The sequence below is a fragment of the Nerophis ophidion genome, linkage group LG08 (genome assembly GCF_033978795.1).
Source record: "Nerophis ophidion isolate RoL-2023_Sa linkage group LG08, RoL_Noph_v1.0, whole genome shotgun sequence".
In the NCBI taxonomy this organism is placed as follows: domain Eukaryota; kingdom Metazoa; phylum Chordata; class Actinopteri; order Syngnathiformes; family Syngnathidae; genus Nerophis; species Nerophis ophidion.
Genome location: NC_084618.1, coordinates 61084711 through 61098583, shown reverse-complemented (window position 1 = coordinate 61098583; position 13873 = coordinate 61084711). Strand labels below are relative to the sequence as shown.

Below are 13873 nucleotides of genomic sequence, written 5' to 3'. Positions count from 1 at the left end.
ACAGGGACGGATTCAAGTTGACTTACGTGGCGTGTGCTAATCAGACATATCAATGGTCACGGTATGCTAATCGATGCTAACATGCTATTTAGGCTAGCTGTATGTATATATTGCATCATTATGCCTCATTTGTAGCTATATTTGCATCCAGCCTTTCCCTCCACCCACATTTAATGCCAAACAAACACATACCAATCGACGGATTCAAGTACACCAGTGGTCAAAAGATGCGAAAGTCCCTCGTTTGTTCTGCACATTTTACCGACGATAGCGATGCTATCGACAGAGATGGCACAGAGATGTGTGGACATTCTGCGACACTCAAAGCAGATGCATTTCGAACTATAAAGTCAATGAAATCACAAAGGTGAGTTTTGTTGATGTTATTGACTTATGTGCTAATCAGACATATTTGGTCACGGCCTGACTGCCAGATAATCGATGCTAACATGCTATTTAGGCTGGCTGTATGTACATTTGTAGCTATATTTGCATCCAGCCTTTCCCTCCACCCACATTTAAAGCCAAACAAACACTTACCAATCGACGGATTTAAGTTGTTCCAGTGGTCAAAAGATGCAATCGTTGGTTAGAAGGCGATCGCCGAATTCGTCCTCGTTGCCTTTGTCTGTCGTGATATGGCTCAATAGCTTCAGTTTCTTCTTCAATTTTGTTTTCGCTATCTGCCTCCACACTCCAACCATCCATTTCAATACATGCGTAATCTGTTGAATCGCTTAAACCGCTAAAATCCGAGTCTGAATCCGAGCTAATGTCGCTATATCTTTCTGTTCTATCTGCCATGTTTGTTTGTATTGGCGTCACACAGTGACGTCACAGGAAAATGGACGGGTGGATACACATATAGCGAAAATCCGGCACTTTAAAGGCTTTTTTCGGTATATTCCATGATGGGTAAAATTTTGAAAAAAACTTGGAAAAATAAAATAAGCCACTGGGAACTGATTTTTATTGGTTTCAACCCTTCTGAAATTGTGATAATGTTCCTCTTTAAAGAAGGCGGATGTTTTTGAAATATTATTCACTTTTCCATCAGGATCTAATCCTTTATTGCAGCGTCCTCAAGCATCTTACTGGAATGTGGAACCAAAGCCACTGCCTTTCACTCTTTTGATTGCAGTTGTTTAAAAAAAAAAAAATGCACTTTGTTGCGCAACCGTCACCAGACTGTGGGCAACTTTTTGCTAACAAGTTGCACTTAATTAGAATGATTTCTCAAATTGTGCGGGTCTTTGTATTTTTAACGCCTACTGCAAGCAACGCTCACCACCCTTGACATGATGTGCCCATCAGAGACACATTCAAGGATTTCTTTGACCCCGATCAACAAACTCTAACCCTATATACATTCTTGTCTTTTTCCCTCACTAAGAATTTTGGAGTGACATATTCTTTATTCTGATTCTTATTAAACATGCTAAAACCAGCGACTGAACGCGGATGGTACTTAAAAACCCATTATTCGTTCACTCCACATTCAGAGGTGTGTATAAAGAAGAGTATGAACAACTAATCATCAGGTGCCATGTTAGCTACCAAGGGTGTGTGCGGCTGTGAACTAAAGCATGCAGTGTGTATTACAATGTAGAAATTGCGGTCGTTCTGACATTATTTTTCCTGATGAAAAAATAAAATATTGAGCGCTTTGGACCAATGATTCAAGAGATCGTCTGAAACTAAGTTGTCCATACTCTTTGTACACCCAGCTCTGCAGCATTTGTAGCTACAGCTGCTCTGGGGTAGATTGACTGACTGCACTTTTTTTTTTAATTTTCATTGTTAATCCTTATGTGAGACAAAAACAGTTGTCATTCTTCTTTATGCATTATCACTAGTGAAAAATGCTAGCAAGAGGTGACTTACAATATTGGTAATGTAGATTTAGTCTATGCTGCCTTTCAAACTATGCACAAAACATCCAAAAACGTTGTACATGTAAGTACATAAAGTTCTGGTCAAAAGTTTACATACACTAGTGAAGGACATAATGTCATGGCTGTCTTTAGTTTTCAATAATTTCCACAACTCTTTTATTTTTTTGTGATAGAGTGATTGGAGCACATACTTGTTTGTCACAAAAACATTCATGAAGTTTGTTTATTTAATAAATTTATGTTGGGTCTACTGAAAATGTGACCAAATCTTCTGGTTCATAAGTATAAATAAAGCAATGTTAATATTTGGTTACATGTCCCTTGGCAAGTTTCAATGCAATAAGGCGGGTTAGGTAGCCATCCACAAGTTTCTGGTTGAATTTTTGACCACTCCTCTTGACAAAATTGGTGCAGTTCAGCTAAATTTGTTGGTTTTCTGACATGGATTTCTTTCTCTTCCCCAACCCAGAGATGGCACCCCACCCTTTTCCGGGTGAGAAACACGGACTCGGACGTGGAGATGCTGATTTTCATTCCAGTCGCTTCACACCTGGCAGTGAACCGATCCAGTGAGAGTTGAAGATCCTGGCCAGATGAAGCCACCACATTATCTACAAAAAGCAGAGAGCTAATCCTGCAGCCACCAAACCAGATCCCCCAAACGCCCTAACTCTGCCTAGAAATTTTGTAGAATTGGTGACAAAAGGCAGCCCAGGCATGGTCCAACCCTCACTGAAAACAGGTCCGACTTACTTACTTACAATGCGGACCGAGCTCTGACACTGATCATACAAGGAGTGGACCGCCACAATTAGTCTGATACCCCATACTCTCTGAGCACTCCCCACAGGATTTCCTGAGGGACACGGTCAAATGCCTTCTCCAAGTCCACTAAGCACATTTAGACTGGTTGGGCAAACTCCGATGCACCCTCAAAAACCCTGCCGAGAGTATAGAGCTGGTCCACAGTTCCACGACCAGGACGAAAACCACATTGCTCCTCCTGAATCCGAAGTTCGACTATCCGGCGTAGCCTCCTCTCCAGTACACCTTAATAGACCTTACTGGGAAGGCTGAGGAGTGTGATCCCACAATAGTTGGAACACACCCTACGATTCCCCTTCTTAAAGGGAGGAACCATCACCCCGGTCTGCCAAACCAGAGGTACCGTCCCCAATGTTCACGCAATGTTGCAGAGTCTTGTCAACCAAGACAGCCACACAGCATCCAGAGCCTTAAGGAACTCCGGGCAGATCTCATCCACCCCCAGGGGCTTGCCAACGAGGAACTTTTTAACTACATCGGCAACCTCAGCGCCAAAAATAGGAAAGCCCACCACAGATTCCCCAGGCACTGCTTCCTTATAGAAAGTCGTGTTGGTCGGATCGAGGAGGTCTTCCAAGTATTCCCTCTACCAATCTACAACCTCCGCAGTCAAGGTCAGCAGCACACGATCCGCACCATACATGGTGTTGACAGTGCACTGCTTCCTCTTCCTGAGGCGGTGGCTGGTGGTCCAAAATCGCTTCAAACCCGTCCGGAAATCGTTTTCCATGGCTTCCCCGAACTCCTCCCATGTCCGAGTTTTTGCCTCCGTGACCACCAAAGCCGCACATTGCTTGGCCTGTTGGTACCTGTCCGCTGCCTCCAAAAACAAAACACCACTCGAGTTCAAATCCGGGTGGCAATTATTCCAATCACGCCTCTCCAGGTTTCACTGTCGTTGCCAATATGAGCGTTGAAGTCACCCAACAGAACAAGGGAATCACCTGAGGCAGCACTCTCCAGTACTCCCTCGAGTGTATCTAAAAAGGGTGGGTACCCTGAGCTTCTGTTTGGTGCGTAAGCCCAAACAACAGTCAGGAACCGTCCCCCCACCCGAAGGCGCATGGAAACTACCCTCTCGTCTACTGAGTAAAATTCCAACGTGCAGGCTTTGAGCCAGGGGCAACAAGAATTGCCAACCCAGCCCGTCGCCTCTCACTGCGTGCAACGCCAGAGTGGAAGAGTAGTCCAGCCCCTATTGAGAGAACTGTTTCCAGAGCCATTGCTGTGCGTCAAAATGACTCTGACTATATCTAGCCGGAACTTCTCCACCTTTGCGTTCCAGCTCAGGCTCCTTCCCCCCACGTCCCAAGAGCTATCTTATGTGTTTGAGGATCGGACCACCAAGTGCCCTGCCTTCGGCTGCCACCCAGCTCACACTGCACCAGACCATTTCTCAGATGATGCAATTGATGATGACTGAAGTGCTGATATCAACCCCCCCTCCACATCCCACCCCCCGGATTGTAAATAATTCAATGTATTTACTCTGATGATTAACTTGTGTGATGACTGTATTATGATGATATTATGCTCTACTGCCTCTACACCCATGCCTGCAGTCCAGCCCACAGTGACAGCCTTATCGTCAAGTTCGCTGACGATACCACAGTGTTCGGGCTCATCTCATGGGGTGACGAGGCTGCCTACAGGGAGGACGTCCTGAAACTGACGGCCATGTCTTCGGAGAACAACCTCGCTCTCAACACCAGCAAGACCAGAGAGATCATTGTCGACTTCAGGAGGAGCAGCACCGACCCTGCCCCCCTCTATATCAACGGCGAGCGTGTGGAGACGGTCCCCACCTTCAGGTACCTTGGAGTCCACATCTCTAACGACTTTTCCTGTACAGTCAACACCACATCAATCATCAAGAAGGCTCAGCAGCAGCTACACTTCCTGAGAGTCCCCGGGAAGTACAACCTGAAGCTTGACCTGCTGCTGACCTTCTACCGCTCGTCCATCGAGAGCCTGCTGACCTACTGTATTACAGTGTGGTACGGCAGCTGCACTGCAGCAGACAGAGAGAGGCTGCAAAGAGTACTCAAGACGGCTCAGAAGATCATCGGCCGCCCTCTCTCCTCTCTGATGGACATCTACACCTCCCGCTGCCTCAACAGAGCCAGTGCCATCATCAAGGACAGCACCCACCCTGGCTCTGACCTGTTCCACCTGCTGCCCTCTGGGAAGCGCTACAGGTGCATTAAAACCAAGACAAACAGGCTAAAGAACAGCTTCTTCCCCAGGGCCATAACCATCCTGACCCTTATAACTGCCTTCTCTTCGGTGCAATAACCCATTCCACCAACCACTCTGTTTTTTCATGTGGATATTCATGTATACAGTATATTAATTTCACCCACTGTATAGAGTGTACATTTGTAAAAAAACACTTCTATATTTTTTTAATCACTTCTATACTTTTCATCACTTCTATATTTTTTTTATTTTTATATATTTACACATTGTTTTCTTGCATGCACAAATCGCACTGTATGGCATGGCCTCAATCTCGTTACCCTGCGTAATGACAATAAAGCTGATTCTGATAGTATATATTTGTACCATGAATTGATTAACGTGGACCCTGACTTAAACAAGTTGAAAATCTTGTTCAGGTTTTCCCATTTAGTGGTCAGTTGTACGGAATATGTATTGTACTGTGCAATCTACTAATAAAAGTTTCAATCAATCAGTCAATCTACGGCCCCTCCCATGAGTGGTGAGCCTATTGAGGGGGGGGGGGGGGGGGGGGGGGCACGTTGCCTCTTTGGGCTGTGCCATGGGGACAGGCGAGGCAAATCTGAGTCCTTGTTTTTTCTTTTCCACAAAAGTCTTTTAGCTGCTCTTTGTCTGATCCCTCACCTGTGACCTGTTTGTCTTGGGAGACCCTACCATGGGGCATAGAAGTCCCTGGACAACATAGTTCCTAGGATCATTGGGACACACAAACTCCTTTATCACGATAAGGTGACAGCACAGAAATTAGCTAAGATAAACTAATCTTAAAATAATGTTTAGCTAAAATAAAATAAAATACAATAAAATAAGCAGAGCAAAGCCGAGCATACACAATAAGTTAGGGGAGTGAGCTAAGATAATTAAGAAAAAAAGAGCTAATAAAATCAAAATGAGGTAGGTTTATCTTAGTTAAATAAACAAGGGAAAATTATCAAATAAATTAAATTGAGATACAAATTGTATGAGACAAACTAACAAATTGCAGACCTTTGCTAAGAGAAAACACAATACGATAAAACATTTGATTAAATTAATGGTGAAGCTAAAAAAAAAAAGCTGCACAAAACCAAGTTTAATTAAGCGGAACTATAATAAGATAAATTAGTCAACTAAACTAAGATGAGCAAAACAATAATAAAACCGCAGTTATCAAAAGTAACATAAAAAAGGTCAAATTGATTAATTGGAAGTGAGAATGAGCTAAACTGACCTGGGGGACAAAACTAAGAAAAACGAAAATGATCAGGCTAAAATAGCTCGGCCAATTTGAGATAAAATAAGATCAATTAAGTTTAAGATATGTTAAACTCAACCTAGCTAAATGTTTAAAAAGATTAAAGCAACTAAAGCAAGGTGAACAGAGATTTAATTTAAACTAAACTACGATGAATTGAGATGAAATAACCATCTAATAAAAACATAGTTAAGACAAAATAATATATGAGGAAATTAAAATAGAAAATAACACAAAACAAGCTAAATTAGCCAATTGGAGCTAATTTGCACTAAGATTAAATGAATACAAACTAAGCTTAAAAGAAATCAACTAAACTAAAGTAAACCAAACGTTGACCTGAATTAAACAAAATGAGAAAATAACTACAATAAAATAAGATAAGAATAACTCAGATTAGCAAACACACTAAAAAGGTCAAAATTTGCCAAAAGGAGTGTAGCTGAGAAAATCCAAATAAACTTAACATATATAAATATCTCCTCTCTGAGCTGCCACCTTATCGTGGTAGAGGAGTTTGCGTGTCCCACTGATCCTAGGAGCTATGTTGTCCGGGGGCTTTATGCCCCCTGGTAGGGTCTCCCAAGGCAAACAGGTTCTAGGTGAGGGATCAGACAAAGAGCAGTTCGAAGACCTTTATGATGAAGAAAAAACATAGACCCAGATTTCCCTCGCCCGGACGCGGGTCATCGGGGCCTCCCTCTGGAGCCAGGCCCAGAGGTGGGGCACGATGGCGAGCGCCTGGTGGCCGGGCCTGTTCCCATGGGGCCCGGCCGGGCACAGCCCGAAGAGGCAACGTGGGTCACCCCTCCAATGGGCTCACCACTCATAGCAGGGGCCATAGAGGTCGGGTGCAATGTGAGCTGGGCGGCAGCCGAAGGCAGGGCACTTGGCAGTCCAATCCTCGGCTACAGAAGCTATCTCTTGGGACGTGGAACGTCCCCTCACTGGGCACTGGGGGGGAAAGAGCCTGAGCTAGTGCCCGAAGTTGAGAAGTTCCGGCTGGATATAGTCGGACTCACTTCGACGCACAGCAAGGGCTCTGGAACCACTTCTCTCGAGACGGACAGGACCCTCTTCCACTCTGGCGTTGCCGGCAGTGAGAGGCGACGGGCTGGGGTGGCAATTCTTGTTGCCCCCCGGCTCAAAGCCTGCACGTTGGAGTTTAATCCGGTGGACGAAAGGGTAGCCTCCCTCCGCCTTCGGGTGGGGGGACGGGTCCTGACTGTTGTTTGTGCTTATGCACCAAACAGCAGTTCAGAGTACCCACCCTTTTTGGGAGCACTAGAGGGAGTACTGGAAAGTGCTCCCCCGGGTGATTCCCTTGTCCTACTGGGGGACTTCAACGCTCACGTTGGCAACGACAGTGAAACCTGGAGAGGCGTGATTGGGAAGAATGGCCGCCCGGATCTGAACCCGAGTGGTGTTTTGTTATTGGACTTTTGTGCTCATCACAGTTTGTCCATAACAAACACCATTTTCAAACATAAGGGTGTCCATATGTGCACTTGGCAGCAGGACACCCTAGGCCGCAGTTCCATGATCGACTTTGTAGTTGTGTCATCGGATTTGCGGCCTTATGTTTTGGACACTCGGGTGAAGAGAGGGGCGGAGCTTTCTACCGATCACCACCTGGTGGTGAGTGTGCTGCGATGGTGGGGGAGGATGCCGAACAGACCTGGGAGGCCCAAACGCATTGTGAGGGTCTGCTGGGAACGTCTGGCAGAGTCTCCTGTCAGAGAAAGTTTCAATTCCCACCTCCGGAAGAACTTCGAACATGTCACGAGGGAGGTGCAGGAGATTGAGTCCGAGTGGACCATGTTCCGCACCTCTATTGTCGAGGCGGCTGATCGGAGCTGTGGCCGCAAGGTAGTTGGTGCTTGTCGGGGCGGCAATCCTAAAACCCCTTAGTGGACACCAGCGGTGAGGGATGCCGTCAAGCTGAAGAAGGAGTCCTGTCGGGTCCTTTTGGCTCATAGGACTCCGGAGGCAGTGGACAGGTACCGACAGGCCAAGCGGTGTCCAGCTTCAGCGGTCGCTGAGGCAAAAACTCGGACATGGGAGGAGTTCGGGGAAGCCATGGAAAACGACTTCCGGACGGCTTCGAAGCGATTCTGGACCACCATCCGCCGCCTCAGGAAGGGGAAGCAGTGCACTATCAACACCGTGTATGGTGCGGATGGTGTTCTGCTGACCTCGACTGCAGATGTTGTGGATAGGTGGAAGGAATACTTCGAAGACCTCCTCAATCCCACCAACACGTCTTCCTATGAGGAAGCAGTGCCTGGGGAATCTGTGGTGGACTCTCCTATTTCTGGGGCTGAGGTCGCTGAGGTAGTTAAAAAGCTCCTCGGTGGCAAGGCCCCAGGGGTGGAAGAGGTCCGCCCGGAGTTCCTTAAGGCTCCGGATGCTGTGGGGCTGTCTTGGTTGACAAGACTCTGCAGCATCGCGTGGACATCGGGGGCGGTACCTCTGGATTGGCAGACCGGGGTGGTGGTTCCTCTCTTTAAGAAGGGGGACCGGAGGGTGTGTTCCAACTATCGTGGGATCACACTCCTCAGCCTTCCCGGTAAGGTTTATTCAGGTGTACTGGAGAGGAGGCTACGCCGGATGGTCGGGCCTCGGATTCAGGAGGAACAGTGTGGTTTTCGTCCTGGTCGTGGAACTGTGGACCAGCTCTATACTCTCCGCAGGGTTCTTGAGGGTGCGTGGGAGTTTGCCCAACCAGTCTACATGTGCTTCATGGACTTGGAGAAGGCATTCGACCTTGTCCCTCGGGAAGTCCTGTGGGGGGTGCTCAGAGAGTATGGGGTATCGGACTGTCTTATTGTGGCGGTCCGCTCCCTGTACGATCAGTGCCAGAGCTTGGTCCGCATTGCCGGCAGTAAGTCGAACACATTTCCAGTGAGGGTTGGACTCCGCCAAGGCTGTCCTTTGTCACCGATTCTGTTCTGTTCTAGGCGCAGTCAAGGCGTTGAGGGGTTCCGGTTTGGTGACCGCAGGATTAGGTCTCTGCTTTTTGCAGATGATGTGGTCCTGATGGCTTCATCTGACCGGGATCTTCAGCTCTCACTGGATCGGTTCGCAGCCGAGTGTGAAGCGACCGGAATGAGAATCAGCATCTCCAAGTCCGAGTCCATGGTTCTCGCCCGGAAAAGGGTGGAATGCCATCTCCGGGTTGGGGAGGAGACCCTGCCCCAAGTGGAGGAGTTCAAGTACCAAGGAGTCTTGTTCACGAGTGGGGGAAGAGTGGATCGTGAGATCGACAGGCGGATCGGTGCGGCGTCTTCAGTAATGCGGACGTTGTACCGATCCGTTGTGGTGAAGAAGGAGCTGAGCCGGAAGGCAAAGCTCTCAATTTACCGGTCGATCTACGTTCCCATCCTCACCTATGGTCATGAGCTTTGGGTCATGACCGAAAGGATAAGATCACGGGTACAAGCGGCCGAAATGAGTTTCCTCCGCCGTGTGGCGGGGCTCTCCCTTAGAGATAGGGTGAGAAACTCTGCCATCCGGGAGGAACTCAAAGTAAAGCCGCTGCTCCTTCACATCGAGAGGAGCCAGATGAGGTGGTTCGGGCATCTGGTCAGGATGTCACCCGAACGCCTCCCTAGGGAGGTGTTTAGGGCACGTCCAACCGGTAGGAGGCCACGGGGAAGACCCAGGACACGTTGGGAAGACTATGTCTCCCGGCTGGCCTGGGAACGCCTCGGGATCCCCCGGGAAGAGCTAGACGAAGTGGCTGGGGAGAGGGAAGTCTGGGTTGCCCTGCTTAGGCTGTTGCCCTCGCGACCCGACCTCGGATAAGCGGAAGAATATGGATGGATGGATATATAAATATAAAATTAATAAATAAAATCCATTTTATGAATAAAAATAAAATATTTGTAATAAAAAATACATTAGGATAAGACACATTTTGAGTGCTGCATATTAAAATGTATATATTACGTTTGAATATTGACGTAAGGACCATCCTCATCTTTCACATTAACAGAGAATACATGAGGTAGAAGTAAATCAATAATTACATTTTTTTCAGTGTATTCAATTTATGAGACGTCAAATAAGAAAGCAAAGAATGTTAGCAAAATAAAAAAGAAGAGACAATTCTCATTATTTTTTTGTTGGTTGGCTGGTTTTCTTTGAAAGCGAATTGTTAAGTGAGCTCCAATCTTCTGCCTTATTAGCTCACGCTGGACTTAAAACATGCTTTATGTTTTTTCATCATTTCAAGATGTACTAAAACAGAAATAATCATTTCAGAATTGATTTCAACACAGTTCTATAATCATTTTATTTAGAATGTACTGCATTTTATTTAAAACTGTACTTTATATTCATATATACTTCTTTAAAACTCTGCATACTTACACCCATACTGTATGTAGTCATATTCATTATACATTTGACTAGAGCTAAAATACTTTATATAAATCATACACATGTAGTGTCGTCTACACTACCGCTCAGTCCCGTCATCACACAAACAGCACTGAGGCGACTCAGCGTGAGGAGAATACACAAGTCATGTTTAGTTACTCACATGGCGAGAATATGCATTAAAACTAACATGTGTCTGCTTCACTAAAGGTCATCACAGGGCGAGCAGCATTGACAGAAATCAGAGACTTCCCAACACCAAAAAAGCAACCAAACAAAAGAGTTTGGAAGACAATAGATTCTTAAAACACGAAACTCCAGGCCGCTCTATTTTATGCATGTGTTTCTCTAAAATGAAATAGGCCAAATTGTGTGGATCAGGCAAGAAAGATTTCGACAACAAGCAGCAAAAAAAAAAAAAGGTATTTCGAACAGTAGCACAGGAGGTGAAGCAGTTAAAAAAGCCCTTTGTGATCACGGAACCTACAGGAACAGTATGGCATCAATCCCTCCACTTGTGCTATGACACCAAGAAAGTACAAAAAAGTGACTTGCAGTCTGTAAGTAATAAAAACACTGTTATTCCTCTCCATGTTTACATTTTCAGAACCACAAGGTACAATTTCAAGTATTAGGGCCACACTCAAAAAAAGAAGAACATGATACCACAAGAAAAGAAAACAAGAAGTAATGAGGTCAGAGTTTAAGTTCAGATATTATGTGGAAACAGCCATGATTTTACATTAAAAACTTAAAATATTACAAGAAAAAAATAATTATATGAAAGTCAGAAATAAGTCACAATAATAATGGTTTATTTAGTTGAATTATTAGGTAAGTTAAGTCAACATTACATGATGTCTGCAACTGGCTAACGACCAGTCCAGTTGCCCAAAGTCAACTGGGATAGACTCCAGCTTAAACCCTTAAACCTAAATTAATGGATAATACGTAAAAACAAGTCAAAATAATACATGGAAAAAGTAACAATAATGTCTTACAGTAGTCTTATGAGAAAGTCCAAATGTATGTAAAGAAAAGTTGTATAACTTGAAAAATAACGCTGTCACATTATTACAAGGTAAATTGCATTATAAACAAAAGTCCTCGGAATATTATGACAAAAAAAAATCTAAATGTTTGGCAAAAAAAGTCAGGTAACATGAAAAAGTTGAAATAGTACAATAAAACTTCAAAGTAATAAGTACAAGAGTTGTGAAATAGTAAAACTTTAATTCTAAACATAACATGGCAGGAAAGGTTGTTATCATAATCAAAAAAGTTTGAATAGTTCAATAGAGTTCAAATAGGTATACTCAAAAGCCATAATATTATGATTAAAACCGAGAAAAAGTATTATTACACATCTTAAAATATTATGGAAAAAATATATTGTGAAGGGAAAAGTCTCAATGGTCAAAATACTTCATTATATTATGACAAAATATCTGTGATAAAAGAATTTCCAAACTGTGATGTACAATATTACAAGAAAAAAACATTTTGATACCGTTGCGTTCTTGTTAATTACAGGAATAAAGTTAATTTATTATGAGAACGAAGTCGTAATATTACAAGTAATACAATAATATGAGGGCTGTAAAGGTAACGTGAAAAAAAAAGTCAAAATATTACAGGAAGAAAGACAATTTCAAATATGACAAGAACAAAAAACTTAAATTAAATAATTAATATCAAACAATCATTTTTTTGTGAAGTAAATAAATTAAAATGATAAAACTCTGACCTTATTCTCATTACATTATGACTCATTTTATTTTCAGTGTAGCCCTAATACTCCTTTGTAATAAATAAATTCAAGCCTATTTCACTTCCATAACCATAATCTGTATCACAAATTTGAATGAATTGAAAATAGTTCGAATGATTGCTCTTAATGCACCTAATATTAGTGAATCCTGTTAAACACGTAAGCTATTATATCTAGTGCTCTCAAGTAACATACATACAAACCTGTTATTAGGAGTCATTTTGGGGAGATATAGCAAATAGATAAAAAGAGAAAACATTTTTGTCACCCTCTCACTGACTTTGGCCAGACTTCAAGTGACGTCACGATGGGGGTCCTTGCGTTTCTGGCAACATTTTATTCGCGTTTACCCTTTTAGAACGGTGTGCCAATCACCTTGTCTATGAAAAGTTTTTGCATTTAGTGATTTACCTCATTTCAAAGCGGGAGTCTTTGCAGTAAATGTGCAAATAAAACATCCACCGTTCTTCTTCTGGTAATGTTCCTTTTTGTCATGTGTTTTGTCATCTTTCACCCCATTACTCTTAATCCGTGTATCTGGGGGAAGTACATGAGACATGCAAAGGGGAGGAGAGGGGCCTGGGGAACCAACAAGAAAGGAAGAAAGGAAACATAAAGGGGAATAAAAATAACAAATTATATGCCTTTGAAAAGGAAAAAAGGGGCGATCCAGGTTCCTGACCCTGCTGATAAAGTCCTCCCTCACCTGTCAGTGAGTTTCTTCAGCGCCCTTTCGATGTTCATTCGATGCCCCACGCGAGTTACCCCCAAGTCCAAGAAGTCATCCTTGGTAAGTGAAGGCAAATGAGATCCGTCTATTTCGTTATCAATAAAACGCTCTCTGTGTTCGCCCAGGTTTAGGTAAACCAGCCAGTCGGCCACATCGTACTTGGTCCAGTAGGGCAGAGGCTTGAGGGCAAAGGGTTTGGCCGGGGGAGGCTGGTTAAGCTGGGGGAAGTTGAGGCAAGATGGGCTAGGGGGTAAGTGCAAAGGGGAAGAGGCTCCGGAGAGGTAATGAGTGGGGGAGAGAGAGCGGGAGACGAGTAGCGGGTTAGCACTTGACACACCAGAGGGGGAGAACAATGGCGGTGTTGAGGCTGAGTAGGGGTCTCCTAGGGGGGAAGAAGGGCCCGGGAATTCAAAAGGGTTGTTGTAGACAGGTGTACTGGGAAGGATGGGCAGGGAAGAGGGTCTGGGAGGGATGGGGCTAGGCTGTTCAGTATTATAGATTAGCGGGCTGGGGGCACGGCGTCTGGACACTGATGAACGCATCTCCTTAGTGGGGCTGCACTGGAAATCGAACGTTTGCCGCCGCATCTTAGAGCGATGCTTGGGCGACGTCGGGTAAGGACAGAAGGTGGGCGAATGGGGAGGGTGAGAGTGGACCGGGGATGAAGGCATTTGAGGAGAAGGGGAACGGGTCCAGTTGCGCTGCACCGGGACTTGAGGGGAAGGGGACACAGAAGGGGCAGCAGATAGATTGGGTGGGAGAACCTGACGGTGTTGAGGCGAGGAGGTGGGTAA

At 44.7% G+C, this 13873-nt stretch overlaps 1 protein-coding gene across 1 annotated transcript in view; it reads right to left on the bottom strand.

The window, feature by feature from the left end:
• Nucleotides 1-11372: 11372 nt before the first annotated feature.
• LOC133558094 (SH3 and multiple ankyrin repeat domains protein 1-like) overlaps nt 11373-13873 on the bottom strand; it is an 88910-nt gene continuing 86409 nt past the window's right edge. The window contains exons 27-28 of the mRNA XM_061909201.1: nt 13056-13873; nt 11373-12928 (exon numbers count right to left, since the gene is read on the bottom strand). The exon at nt 13056-13873 is cut by the window's right edge and continues 61 nt beyond it. Coding sequence (XP_061765185.1) covers nt 12874-12928; nt 13056-13873 — 873 coding nt within the window. The 3' untranslated portion in view covers nt 11373-12873. The remainder of the gene's footprint in view (nt 12929-13055) is intronic.